Raw genomic sequence first — 14,742 nt, 5'->3', positions numbered from 1 at the left:
TCCAGTGTTTTACTTGCTATATTGTATTTACTTCGCCACCATGGCCTTTTTTTTGCCTTTACCTCCCTTATCTCACCTCATTTGCTCACATCATTTATAGACTTATTTTTCTACTGTATTATTGACTGTATGTTTGTTTTAACTCTGTAACTCTGTATGTGTCGAACTGCTTTGCTTTATCTTGGCCAGGTCGCAGTTGTAAATGAGAACTTGTTCTCAACTTTCCTACCTGGTTAAATAAAAATAAAAAATAAAAAATGGAGACTCATTGTTTATGTCTTCCTCTAAAACACGCCCTTCACGTAAAAATAATGCCAAAACTCGCAATCGAAAAGACTGTCAGTGAAAGCAAAGAAACAGACATCGAAAGCAAAGATACGAGTTAGCGTAACCAAAACGTAGTCCATGTAGGCAAGAGCGTAGGCAAAATGTATTCAATATAATTGGTTGCTGGGAAAGTTTAACAGATATATATATTTTTTGTATAATTTGTCATAGAGTTTTGCTCTCGCTTTAAAATTATTTGCTTACACGTTTTGGGGTTTTGCTTTTGATGTCTGATTTTTGTTTACAATGCTATACATTTTGCTTTCAATTGTTTGTTTTTTGATTTCAACGTCCATTATTTCACCCGTCCTCGAAAATATGTTTACATTCTCAACTTTATGTTTAATGTTCACGATTTATTTTATTTTTAATTCAATACATATGGCGTGACATTGATCCCATACAACTGACTGACTATGTTTCCTGTTCCAAAAGGACAACAATTTGAAGCACCGAAGTCGCATTCCGTTCCAGCAGGTGGCGATAGTGCAAAACGTGTTTGCCGCCGTGCTCAAAGGAACGCCCTCCTTTGTTAACCGCATACAGTGTCTACGCTATGTTGTTGTAAATGTTCCTGTCATTATCCGTTAGCAAGCTGACACAACTTTTTTCCTCAAAAAAATGTCTAATATACAGTTATTGAGAGTGTTTCTCAGCCAGAGATTGACAATGGCAGCTGAGGAGATATTCGGCGTCATTGAAGAAACGATAGCAGAGTACCAGGAAGAGAACAGCCGTCTGCGTAGCATGCTCGATGTAGTTATTAAACCAGATATACTATTACACAGAATAGGTGTGTGACTGAGGCTGCTTGCTGTTATATTTTAAACGTTCTTTGCATATGTCAAGTGATCAATGTCATGATTTATCGACAAATGACAATGTAGCTAGCTAGCTATGTTAGTATCTATCTAAATACCTAGCTAGCTGTCTAACTAGAATACTATTCATGTCAACATTTTAGATGTTTTATTTAATTCTCTATCCTTCCCTCCAGACATCCAACAGTCCACCCACCACCCTGTATCTGAAAAGGAGGTTCTCCCTGAGCAGCAACACTGTGAGCAGGAGTGGAGCCCCAGGCTGGGGCAGGAAGACCCACATTACATACAGATAAAAGAGGAACCGGAGGAACTAGAGTCATCTTTGAAAAATGACTACAACCACCAGGACCTGACTCAGTCCTCACTTCTTTATGAAACCCAAAGTGAAGACTACGAAGAGACGTACTGTCTTCCCAGCACCTCAACTGCACAGAGGAACTACTCCCTACCCAGCACCTTAACTGAACAGAACATGATACAGATCAAATCAGAACTTGATGCAGAAGACAATGGAGTATCAGAACCATCCCGTGAGCCTCAGCCCCTATTTGCAGAAAATCTAGAGTCTTCTGCAGCTCAGAGTAAAAACATGAAATGTGTCAAAGGGGTAGAGAGTAGACCTCTGTCAGGTTCAAAGCCACTTAAACCCAAGAGATCACCATCAAAGAGATTACAGACAGTAAGAAAACAAAGTGCCTATATCCACTGTAAATTTTGTGGAATGTATTTCTCCTACTTAGCTTCTTTAGTGAATCATGCAAGAAAGCATGCACAGGACAAAGAATGTCTATGTGGTGTGTGTGGAATACACTTAGAGTCCACAGAAAGTATGTTAGATCATCTAGAAACCCACGTTGGAGCTAGAGTTTGTCATGTTTGTGGTACATTTTTCCCTGGGAGTGCTGAGCTGAATGATCATATGAAGGTTCACCCAGGGGAGAAATCGTTTCGCTGTCCTGATTGTGGCAAGTGTTTCAGAAAAAATCCAGATCTCACAGCGCACAAGAGGATTCATACAGGGGAGAGACCGTACCGCTGCCAGTTTTGTGGCAAAGGATTCAGTCAGAGTGGAAACCTGGCTGTGCATATGAAGAGCCACTCTGGGGAGAAACCGCATTGCTGCCCTGTTTGTGGGAAATGTTTCAGCAGTAAATCTTATATGAACACACACATGAAGATTCACACAGGGGAGAGGCCATTTTGCTGTCGTGTATGCGGAAAATGTTTCATAAGAAACCCTGATCTGACAGTCCACATGAGGACTCATACAGGGGTGAAACCATATAAGTGCCAGTATTGTGGCCAAGGATTCAAGCAGAATTATCACCGGAAACTACACATGAAGATCCACATGGGAAAAACCATATCATTGCCATCTTTGTGACATGTATTTCAGCACTAGCACCCAGTCAACCGGTCTTGAGATTTCACATGGAAGAGAAGGTGTCACTGCCATGACTGGCAGAGGCTTTGCATAGACTGGAAGTTTGGGAGGACATATAATGACAATGCACAGAATACTTTAGTGTAGAAAATACTGACTGTAGACCTGGTTTGTGATACATGTTTCACTCAGCCGCTTTATTGAGGAAATATATTACTCGCAGTGACTATTAATGTGGTTGTTTCACCTGTTTTGAAATCACTAATTGTAAGTTGCTCTGGGTAAGAGTGTCAACTAAATGACCAAAATGTAAATGCAAGAAGTCCAATTGACACAGGAGAGAATCCATATAATTGTTTTATGAAAAACATACATAATGCAATGATTGCTGCTAAATGCTTAAAATGGATGAACTCCCCTAGAAGATACGAGAAGAACATTCACATGAGGGAGAAAACATAATGACAACCCGACAAAAAACCTCATGACAACGTGACAGTCGTCCCGTGTAGGGAGAGTCTTTCAGACAATACAAGAAGTGCATTAAAACATCTAATTCCCTAAATCTGCTGTCATTCTTTATTTCTATGAAATATATCCCTCTTCTTTCTTTAATTAATTGCAGACATGAGGATGTTGGATTAGTGATAGCATTATGGTGTATTCTATTTTTTGTGTACTTTTGTGATCAAGGGAGGAAATGATTGATCTAAACTTCAGATTTGCACCAGTAGTGCTGGAGCAGTGCCACCAGCTCTGCAGTCTTTCACATTTAGGTCTATTTGCAGGATTAGAATAGAAATGTACAGACACTGGAGGAACAACAATAGATTGGGATATACTTATTCAATCTGATTAATGACGAGAGATGAATTCATTTTGCTCAGTAATCAGTGTCCTCTTCTCAAAGGCAGAATAGACTAGTGCAAACTGCAGGAGCTTCACGACCTGCGCCTTCCGCTCCAGCAGGGGACGACAGTGCAAAATGTATTATGTCGTGCACGCACAAAGACTATATAATGACGAGATGCTCATGTCTCCGCCCTAACAATGGGAAGGTAGGCGACGACCTTGGGTAAAAATAAAATAAGCCCATGTAAGCGCATTGGGCTTGTTTTGGACAGAGTTAGGGGAGAGTGAAACCTCTCGCTTCGCCTCAGCGCTCTTTATATTTTCGACTTGGTAGCTATCTAGCCAACTTTCCTTCTCTACAAATTTCTAAAATAGAGTTATTGAGAATGTTTCTAAACCAGAGATTGATAGCGGCAGCTGATGAGATATTTGGTGTCGTTGAAGAAACCCTAGCAAGGTACCAGGAAGAGGTTTCTCGCACAAGGGAGGAGAACAGTCGTCTACGGCTCACGCTCGATATCCGTACTAAACCAGATATCAAGTTACATAGATAGACAAGGTGTGTTTGTATTTTCATTTAATATGAGACACGATAAGCTATCAATGTAATAAAAGGTTGAGTGTAGATGGTTCCAATATCTGTAAGAAGAATACTCAATCTTAAACCCATCTAACTACCTGGCTAACAATTATAGGGAGATTTTTTTTTTTATGTTACCCGTAATCGTCCCAAGTTTGATTGTCTAGTTTTCCTTTAGTTATGGAAACATTCTATCTTTGTTAGCAAAGACATTCTGAGAACCCATTAGCATGTTTTGGTGTTAAAGTTAGAACATTCTCTTTTTAATGTCACACAGATCTTATCAAGAACGTCGTTACAATATTATCAGAATATATAACAATGTTCTAGACGCGCTTTATGGTACGTTTCAAAAATATTTCTGTCTGGTTTTCGGATGGTTAGGAAACTATTCCAGCAACGTCCCACAAATTCTACACAGGACATGGTGCCAAGTTCTCAGAATGTAAGATGTTCATGTTCTAGACACATTTCATGGGAACATTGCAATAACATTTCTGTGTATCAGTTGTCAGCAGTCGCCTGATTTGTCCAGAAAGAAACGTTCTCCCCCCCAAAAACCATTACACATCACACCTTGTTACTGTTGCCAAGCCCATTTAAGACCCTGATTAATCCATTCACAGCTCTTTGTCTGTTGGCAAAGTTAAGGTTACTCACACACCCACAGTGCTTTTAACACACTGTTTTCAACTACCACATTTGACATGCATGATTACATTGTGCATGTTGATTTGTAGTAATTATTATGCAACATGTGGGATTTGAACTCGCAACCGATTTGTTCATGGCAATCAGATCATCCTGCTACGCCACCATGTCTGTGTCAGTTATCAGTTAATTGGACTATTCTCTCATTGATTTGATTGACTTATTTCAACAATTGAAGGGCTTTCTATATTATCTAATGTTTGTGCAGCATATTAACCTGTTTTAATGATACTCCTCAATCACTAGGATCAATACGTTTGTATTGAGTGTACTTCAAAGTCAATTCACCCTATTGCTTACACATATCAAGTTGTTTCAGGTATACTCAAGTGTCTAGGGAGGAGGGTTAGGGTTTCTTCTTGACAGGGCCTAACTATTGATGAGTGTTGAGTCAGTAACTAAAAGGTTGCTGGATCGAATCCCTGAGCTGACAAGGTAATAATCTGTCTTTCTGCCCCTGAGCAAGGCAGATAACCCACTGTTCCCTGGGCACCAAAGACCTGGATGTCGATTAAGGCAGCCCCCCTGCACCTCTCTGATTCAGAGGGGTTGGGTTAAATGCGGAATACACATTTCAGTTGAAGGCATTCAATTGTACAACTGACTAGGAATCCCCCTTTCCCAATGAGCTCATGCCCTAGAGCATGGCTATCCAGCTCTGTTCCTAGAGAGCTACCATCCTGTAGGTTTTCACTCAAACAATACTATAGCACACCTGATTATCCTAATTAGCTGGTGGATACACTGAATCAGGTTAGTTACAACTGGGGTTGGAGTGAAAACCTAGCGGAGGGTAGCTCTCCAGGAACAGGGTTGGAGAGCCCTGCCCTAGAAATAACCCTCATTGGGACAGTCGTTAGGTTGTTTGTCATTGGTGCTAGTGGCCTTGGTTTGAGACCCGCAGGAGAGTCGACCTACTCTCACATTCTTAGCAATATGTTAGTCTTTATTTGGCAACAGTTACAACACACCCATGTTTGAAGTAAATCTCTGTTAAAAGTACACCCAAGAAAATATTTTATTGATCATAGTGATTCAGAAGTATCATTAAAACAGGTTAATATGACCCATCAATATTAGGCAACTATAGAGAAAGCCCTTAAATTGCTGGAATAAGAAAATAAATAAGAGATCAATCAGATTAACTGACAGCCTACTTTACACAGACATGATGGCGTAGCAGGAAGATTGGAGGGGTTGAGAGTTCAAATCCCAGGTGTGGACATGTTGAATAATACTTACTGATTAATTGAACATGCACAATGTAATTATGTATGTCAAATATGGAAGTTTAAAACACAGTGTTTTAAAAGTACTCTGTGTATGAGTTTCCCTAACCTTGCCAACAGACAAAGATTTGAAGGAATCAGTTGTTCACCAATCAGGGCCTTAATTGGCTGGGCAACAGTAACAAGACGTGATGTGTAAAACATTTTATATTGTGGACACATGTTTTTGCAAGGTTCCTATTAAACATGTCTCGAGCATTCATATCTCATGTTCTGAGAAAATGACAACCATGTTCTGTGTATGTTTGGTGGGACATTGATGAAATATTCTCCTAACCAGCAGAAAACTGGAGACATGAATGTTCTTGCAAAATTCCCATGAAACATGTCTAGAACATTAATATATTACGTTCTGAGAACATGGTAACCATGTTCTGGGTATGTTCTATTTGACATTAAGGGAATGGTCTCTTAGAAACATGCCTTGTACATCCCAGGAACATTCCTAAGAAAACATTAGTTAATGACCGAATGAGATGCTTAAGGAAATATTCAAATAAAGTTGTGGGAACATTTTGTTGTTAGCTGGGTACGTCAATTCAGCTCTTGAATTTTCTATTTCATCCCTCTCTCCTCTCCAGATCTCCAGCAGCTAACTGTCACCGTATCTGATGAGGGTGTTTCCCCTGAGCAGCAGGAGTGGAGCCCCAGTCTGGGGCAGAAGGACCCAGAACCCACACGGATGAAAGATGAACAGAATGAACCAAGGACCAGTCAGGAGGATGAGAATCATTTCAATGAGTTTATCAATTCTTACGGCTGTGTATCAAGTGACTATTATCAGGACCCAACTCAGTCCTCACATGGAGAGAGATACTCTCTACCCAGCACCTCAACTGAACAGATCAAAACAGAACCTTATGTAGAAGACTATGGTGTATCAGAACCATTCAGAGAGCCCCAGCCCTTCTCTGCAGTAGATACGGAGTGTTCTGCAGCTCAGAGTGAAAACAGAGGACATATTGACATGATGGAGTGTGGAGGACCTCTGTCAGGTCTAATGTTAAAGCCTCTCAAATCAAAGAGAACAAAGACAGTGAAAGGACAAAGTTCTCATAGTGTTAAGGACAGGAAATTGAACCATCTAAAATCACACTCGAGACCCAGTGTAAGCTGGGATGCTGCTCCTAGTTGTAAGGTATGTGGAAAGCAATTTGACTCCATGGCGTCTTTATTAAATCATGTGCAAACGCACACACAGGATAAAGAACATCTTTGTGGTGTGTGTGGAAAATACTGTCAGTCTACAGAAAGTATGATGGATCACCTACAAACTCACATCGGAGCAAAGTGTTGTCATATTTGTGGTAAATCTTTTGCTTGGGATGCTTTCCTGAAAAGGCATTTGAGGAGTCATACAGGGGAGAAGCCGTTTCACTGTCATGATTGTGGCAAAGGATTCAGTCAGAGTGGAAACCTGGCGGTGCATATGAAGAGCCACTCTGGGGAGAAACCACATCGCTGCCCTGTTTGTGGGAAATGTTTCAGCAGAAACCCTGATCTGACAGTCCACATGAGGACTCATACAGGGGTGAAACCATATAAGTGCCAGTATTGTGGCCAAGGATTCAAGCAGAATTATCACCGGAAACTACACATGAAGATCCACATGGGAAAAAACATATCATTGCCATCTTTGTGACATGTATTTCAGCACTAGCACCCAGTCAACCGGTCTTGAGATTTCACATGGAAGAGAAGGTGTCACTGCCATGACTGGCAGAGGCTTTGCATAGACTGGAAGTTTGGGAGGACATATAATGACAATGCACAGAATACTTTAGTGTAGAAAATACTGACTGTAGACCTGGTTTGTGATACATGTTTCACTCAGCCGCTTTATTGAGGAAATATGTTACTTGCAGTGACTATTAATGTGGTTGTTTCACCTGTTTTGAATACACTGACTGTAAGTTGCTCTGGGTAAGACAGTGCAATTATGTTTCACTGTTAGTCTACACCTGTTGCTTACAAAGCGTGTCACAAAATGATTGATTTGATTTGATTGCTGCTAAATGCTTCAAATGGATGAAGTCCCCTAGAAGGTCGGAGAACATTCACAAGAGGGAGAAACCATAATAACAACCCGCTGAAAAACCTCCTGACAACACGGCAGTAGTTTCCTGTGTAGGGAGAGTGTTTCAGACCGTACAAGAGGTGCATTAAAACATGTAGTTCTCTGAATCGACTGGCTTTATTTCTATGAAATACAGTGCCTTCAGAAAGTATTCATACCCCTTGACTTATTCCACATTTTGTTGTTACAGCCTGAATTCAAAGTTGATTCATATTTTTCCTCACCCATCTACACACAATACCCCATAATAACGAAGTGAAAACATGTTTTAAGAAATGTATTGAAAATGAATTACAGAAATATCTCATTGACGTATGCACACCCCTTAGCTCAGGTGCATCCAATTTCCTTTGATCATCCTTGAACTGTGGCTACAACTTGATTGGAGTCCAGCTGTGGCCAATTCAATTGTTCAGACATGATTTAGAAGGAAACACACCTGTCTATATAAGGTAACACAGTTGACAGTGCATGTCAGAGAGGGCAGATAGGCAATCTAGGGCACTCAGGCTGTGCGATGGTGCATGTAAAACTACACCGGTGGAGGCTTTACAAGTATTTAATGGGGAAATGCCACTAACCCTTAAGAGTTAAGTGTACCCTGGCGTACTGGGCAAGACTGGAGGGTAGTATGGGAGATCATCCTACACTGACAGTATTGGAAGACTGCTGGTAATATGAAAGATATCAAAAGAGGGGTTTTGACCCAGAGATTTGGAAAAGGGGTTTATAAAGATGGACACCAGGGAGCTTGTTATAGAGCCATCTGTGGCAATAGGACATGTGTTACTGTGGTTTTATACAAGACCACATGTCGATTTTAGCCTGATCGAAGAAAAGAAACGGTGGTGTGAAGACGATCATGTAGCAACAATAGTGGATCAATATATTACTGATCAGTTTTATTCTTGTCTTGCAGTGCATACAGATGGTTCAAAGGATCCCATGAATGGGAAGACAGGAGCAGGAGCATTTATTATTGAGTTCGATGTTAATCTCTGCAAGAGGCTAACAAATGATTTATCTGTAGATTCAACAGAAATAGTTGTGATAATTGTTGGATTGCAATGGAAGATTAGCAATATGTTCGGACTCTACATCTGTTTTGTGTAGTTTAAGATCTGGAAAGCATTTCGCTACATCCACAATAACGTGCTAAATGTGTGTTTGTGACAAATAAAATTTGATTTTGATTTGAAAGTCAGAACATGAGGATTTATGGGTAGAAATAGTGCTGCTGTTGTTGGGCTTAAATTAATGATATTGACATGCAGTTCTGTTGGATTCCAGCTCATAAAGGAGTTAATGGAAATTATATAGTAGATATAATAGCCAAAAAAGCAGTGAAAATAATATTGTGGATATACAGGTGCAGTTGGGTAGAGATGAAATTAAAACATTGATTCGGAAAAATGGGTTAGATTGCTGGCAGAGACAATGGGATGAAAGTAGTAAGGGCAGACATTTTATAGTACAAGGAAATCTGTACGGGAGATAGTGTCATATAATGGGAACAGAAGGGAGGAAGTTATGTTGTGTAGGATCAGATTAGGGCATACGGAATTGAATTCCTCTTGGAAATTGATAGGGAAGCATGGTACTGGAATGTGTAATGGATGTATGGTAGAGGAAATGGAACATATTATTTTGTGAAATGTGTGATGTAGAAAGGGAGAGGTTGTTTGACAGGGTCAGAAAGGTTGGACGGGAATAGGGAGAAGGTGGTATTTTATGTGGGGATGACGGGAGTAGTGAGGTTTGTAGGGAATTATTTTATTTTATTAGAAGTTCAGGGTTAGTTGAGAGAATATAGTGGTATATATAGGTCGTGACCGGCCTCACACTCCAGAACAGTAGGAGGGTTAGTTGAGAGAATATAGTGGTATATATAGGTCGTGACCGGCCTCACACTCCAGAACAGTAGGAGGGTTAGTTGAGAGAATATAGTGGTATATATAGGTCGTGACCGGCCTCACACTCCAGAACAGTAGGAGGGTTAGTTGAGAGAATATAGTGGTATATATAGGTCGTGACCGGCCTCACACTCCAGAACAGTAGGAGGGTTAGTTGAGAGAATATAGTGGTATATATAGGTCGTGACCGGCCTCACACTCCAGAACAGTAGGAGGGTTAGTTGAGAGAATATAGTGGTATATATAGGTCGTGACCGGCCTCACACTCCAGAACAGTAGGAGGGTTAGTTGAGAGAATATAGTGGTATATATAGGTCGTGATCGGCCTCACACTCCAGAACAGTAGGAGGGTTAGTTGAGAGAATATAGTGGTATATATAGGTCGTGATCGGCCTCACACTCCAGAACAGTAGGAGGGTTAGTTGAGAGAATATAGTGGTATATATAGGTTGTGATCGGCCTCACACTCCAGAACAGTAGGAGGGTTAGTTGAGAGAATATAGTGGTATATATAGGTTGTGATCGGCCTCACACTCCAGAACAGTAGGTGGTGGTGTATGCACCTGCCAGTTGGTTGCGATTCGCCAATAAAAACTTAAAGAAGAAGTGCGTGTCAAAGCAGAATCTATACCATGAAGTCCAAGGAACTCTGTAGTTCTCTGAGATACAATTGTGATGAGGCATATAGCTGGGGAAGGGTATAAAACAATGTCTAGAGTGTTGAAAGTTTCTGAGAGCTTAATGGTCTCCATCGTTGGGAAATTGAAAAGAATGTGGAACTACCCAGACTCTGCCTAGAGCTTGCCTTCTGACCAAACGGAGCAACCGGGCAAGTAGGACCTTGGTCAGGGAGGTGACCAAGAACGCAATGACCACTCAGAGTTCCTTGGCTGTGATGGGAGAACCTGCCAGAAGGACAACAGTCTCTACAGCACTTCGCCAATCTGGGCTTTATGGGAGAGTGGCCAGATGGAAGCCACTCCTGACAAAAAGGCACATGACGGAATGCCTGGAGTTTGCAAAAAAGGAATGTGAAAGACAGATCATAAGGCAAAAGATTCTGTGGTCTGGTGAGACAAATTGAACACTTTGGCCTGAATGCAAAGCTCTATGCCTGGAGAAAACCAGACACAGCTCATCACCCGTCTAACACCATCCCTACTGTGAAGCATAGTGGGGGCAGCATCATGCTATGGGGATGCTTTTCAGCAGCAGGGACTGGAAGACTGGCAAGGATAGATGAAACAATGAATGGAGCCAAATACAGGCAAATAATTAATGAGAACCTGATCAGAGTGCAAATGACTTTGGACTGGGGTGAAGATTTGCATTCCAACAGGACAGTGAACCTAAGCATACAGCCAAAGCAACATTGGAATGTCTTCAGAACAATAAAAGTTATTGAGTCACCCAGCCGAAGCCCAAACTTGAATCCCATTGAAAATCTGTGGAAAGACTTGAAGATTGCTGTTCATCGCCGCTCCCCATCTAACTAAACAGAGCTTGAGAAAATCCCCAAATCCAGATGTACAAAGCTGATACAGACATACCCTCGACAACTCAAAGTTGTAATCACCTCCAAAGGTGCTTCTACAAAGTATTGACTCAGTGGTGTGAATACTTATTTAAATTAGATATTTATGTATTTCTAAAAACATATTTTCACTTTGTCATTATGAGGTACTGTGTGTAGATGGGTGAGATTTTACTTTTTTAGATACATTTTGAATTCAGACTAACAACAAAATGTGGAATAAGTCAAGGGTTATGAATACTTTCTGAAGGCACTGTACATCACTCCTCTTCTCTTCCTTGAATTAATTGCAGACATGAGAATGTTGAATTAGTGATAACATTATGGTGTATTTTATTTTTGGTGTACTTTTGTGATCTAGGGAGGCAATGATTGATCTAAACTTCAGATTTGCACCAGTAGTGCTGTAGCAGCACCACCAGCTCTGCAGTCTATTACATGTAGGTCTATGTGCTGGGCTTTAATAGAAATGCACACACTGGAGGACCTCCAAGAATAGATTGGGAAATACTTATTCAATCTGATCAATGATTAGTACGAAAAGGGATTAGAGATGAATTCATTTAGCCTATTAATAATCAGCCCTCTTCTCAAAAGCAGCACAGCCGGCGTCACCTGCAGGATCGCGACCTGTGCCTGCCGCTCCAGTAGGGGGCGACAATGCAAAATGTATTATACCGTACACGCACAAAGACTGACAGCGCTCTTTGTCTTGTTTACTTTGTTCACGTTGGTAGCTCGCTGGCTAACTTGGCTAGCAAGACAGCTTTTCTTCTCAAAAATGTCTAAAATTGAGTACTTGAGAGTGTTTCTCAACCAGAAATTAACATCGGCAGCTGAAGAGATATTTGGTGTCGTTGAAGAAACGATAGCAGAGTACCAGGAAGAGGTTTCTCACACAAAGGAGGAGAACAGGCGTCTACGGAGCATGCTGGATATTCGTTCTAAGCCACAGATCAAGTTACACAGACGAGCAGGTGTTTGTTTTAATAACGTTAATTTCATATGAATTACGATTAGCTTTCAATTTAATTAATGTTGTAGAGTATTTACAAAATCAAGTTCTGTAAAAATATAATTATTGCAAGCCTAGCTACGTCTCAAGTCAGCTTTTGAGTTTTCCCCCCCCATTATCTCCAGACCCCCAGCAGCTCACTGTCACCGTGTCTGATGAGCAGCAGGAGTGGAGCCCCAGTCTGGGGCAGAAGGACCCAGAACCCACACGGATGAAAGATGAACAGGGTGAACCAAGGACCAGTCAGGAGGATGATAATCATTTCAATGAGTTTATCAATTCTTACGGCTGTGTATCAAGTGACTATTATCAGGACCCAACTCAGCCCTCACATGGAGAGAGATACTCTCTACCCAGCACCTCAACTGAACAGATCAAAACAGAACCTTGTGTAGAAGACTATGGTGTATCAGAACCATTCAGAGAGCCCCAGCCCTTCTCTGCAGTAGATACTGAGTGTTCTGCAGCTCAGAGTGAAAACAGAGGACATATTGACAGGATAGAGTGTGGAGGACCTCTGTCAGGTCTAATGTTAAAGCCTCTCAAATCAAAGAGAACAAAGACAGTGAAAGGACAAAGTTCTCATAGTGTTAAGGACAGGAAATTGAACCATCTAAAATCACACTCGAGACCCAGTGTAAGCTGGGATGCTGCTCCTAGTTGTAAGGTATGTGGAAAGCAATTTGACTCCATGGCGTCTTTATTAAATCATGTGCAAACGCACACACAGGATAAAGAACATCTTTGTGGTGTGTGTGGAAAATTCTGTCAGTCCACAGAAAGTATGATAGATCACCTACAAACTCACATCGGAGCAAAGTGTTGTCATATTTGTGGTAAATATTTTGCTTGGGATACTTTCCTGAAAAGGCATTTGAGGAGTCATACAGGGGAGAAGCCGTTTCACTGTCATGATTGTGGCAAAGGATTTACTCAGCGTGGACACCTAAACTTACATATGAGGAGCCACACAGGGGAGAAACCACATCAATGCCAGGATTGTGGCAAATGTTTCAGCCAGAATACATCTCTGATAGTGCACATGAGGACTCACACAGGGGAGAAGCCATACATGTGTCCTGTATGTAGAAAATGCTTTAACACATCAAGTATGTTAAAGAAGCATCACACAGCTCACAAACATATAGGTGTCTTGAACGTGGCCAATGCCACAATGGATACAGACCATACGGAGCCACATGAAGAGGGTTTACAAAGAGGAGAACACATGACTGTTCCCTGTGTGGGGGGAGAGAATCAGACTGCAGACTGAGAGACACGTGAGAGGAGAATCAGGACATAGCCCTCCTCAGGACACTGCTCTCTGATTAATATCATGTTCTAACAGAGAGCAGTTAGTGGGCTTCTGAGTAGCAGGAGTCCCTGCTCATTAGTTATAGGATGACACAGAGGACATGGTGTGATCCACTGTTCTCTGTCTGTATATAAACTTTGCATTGGTCTTTAGAGTAATATGTCTTGTTCATATATGGTAATATGTCACAATACATCTGCCCTGATGTTGCAAACAGCCTAGTATTCAGAATGTTTGTTCCCTTGTGTTTAGTGTGGTAAGATCTTCCATACACCAAATTACATACTTACCTCTGAGCCTAATGCCAAAATGCACCAAGGGAAAAAATATATATTTAATTTCATGTGTATTTACATGTATTGAGAATTGGTATGATACAGTTACTCTATGTTCAATGGGAACTAAATATACCACCTGAAATGAGAGCTGCTTCTTTCAACCAACCCAGATATTGTACATTCCCAGACATCCATAAAGTACTACAGAATAAATGGCTGATAATGTGTTCATTGAAGTGTCTTTTTTTTAAGCTTCTCTCTTCTCTGGCAGCATTGCGGGATCATGTTGGGAACCAACCATGCAACCATTATCTGATGAAATCAATACAAGTGTTAGGAAAAGGACACAGGCTCCAAACTTTAAATAAAAGCCCTTTTAATTCTCTGTAAAGGCAGTGGAAATATCTCTGAGCTGTATATCAGATGGCTGCATCTACACAGTAATAATTTAGTGAGTTATACTGGTGTGGACACAGACCCTGTTGCACGAAGAGAAGCTCCATGGGGTAGGGACGTCCCAAGAGGAGTTCGGTCAGCTGGAGGAGGAAGCGCTCGCTTGGAGGTTGTGTTGTGGTGCACAAGATTTGAGGTTTGTTTGAATGACTTCGTGCCTGGAGAACTGTGTGGAGTCAGAACTGGGTGA

General features: G+C 41.2%; 2 protein-coding genes and 1 pseudogene across 2 annotated transcripts; all 3 read left to right on the top strand.

Annotated features, from left to right (window-relative positions):
• The first annotated feature begins 879 nt into the window (after positions 1-879).
• LOC139379716 (zinc finger protein OZF-like) lies at positions 880-2,722 on the top strand. Its single transcript, XM_071122491.1, has 2 exons — positions 880-1,120; positions 1,325-2,722. The coding sequence occupies exons 1-2, from the start codon at positions 949-951 to the stop codon at positions 2,533-2,535; spliced, it is 1,383 nt and encodes a 460-aa protein (XP_070978592.1). The 5' UTR covers positions 880-948; the 3' UTR covers positions 2,536-2,722.
• Positions 2,723-3,585: 863 nt separating this feature from the next.
• LOC139419169 (zinc finger protein 37 homolog) lies at positions 3,586-8,330 on the top strand (annotated as a pseudogene).
• A 3,869-nt stretch (positions 8,331-12,199) lies between these two features.
• LOC139379700 (zinc finger protein 37 homolog) lies at positions 12,200-14,335 on the top strand. Its single transcript, XM_071122490.1, has 2 exons — positions 12,200-12,468; positions 12,632-14,335. Exons 1-2 carry the CDS (start codon positions 12,273-12,275, stop codon positions 13,777-13,779), a joined length of 1,344 nt encoding a protein of 447 aa, XP_070978591.1. The 5' UTR covers positions 12,200-12,272; the 3' UTR covers positions 13,780-14,335.
• The last annotated feature ends 407 nt before the right edge of the window (positions 14,336-14,742 follow it).

This window comes from Oncorhynchus clarkii, chromosome 2 (genome assembly GCF_045791955.1).
Source record: "Oncorhynchus clarkii lewisi isolate Uvic-CL-2024 chromosome 2, UVic_Ocla_1.0, whole genome shotgun sequence".
Classification (NCBI taxonomy): domain Eukaryota; kingdom Metazoa; phylum Chordata; class Actinopteri; order Salmoniformes; family Salmonidae; genus Oncorhynchus; species Oncorhynchus clarkii.
Note: the sequence above shows the minus strand (reverse complement) of the source record. Positions and strands in the feature narration are given on the sequence as shown.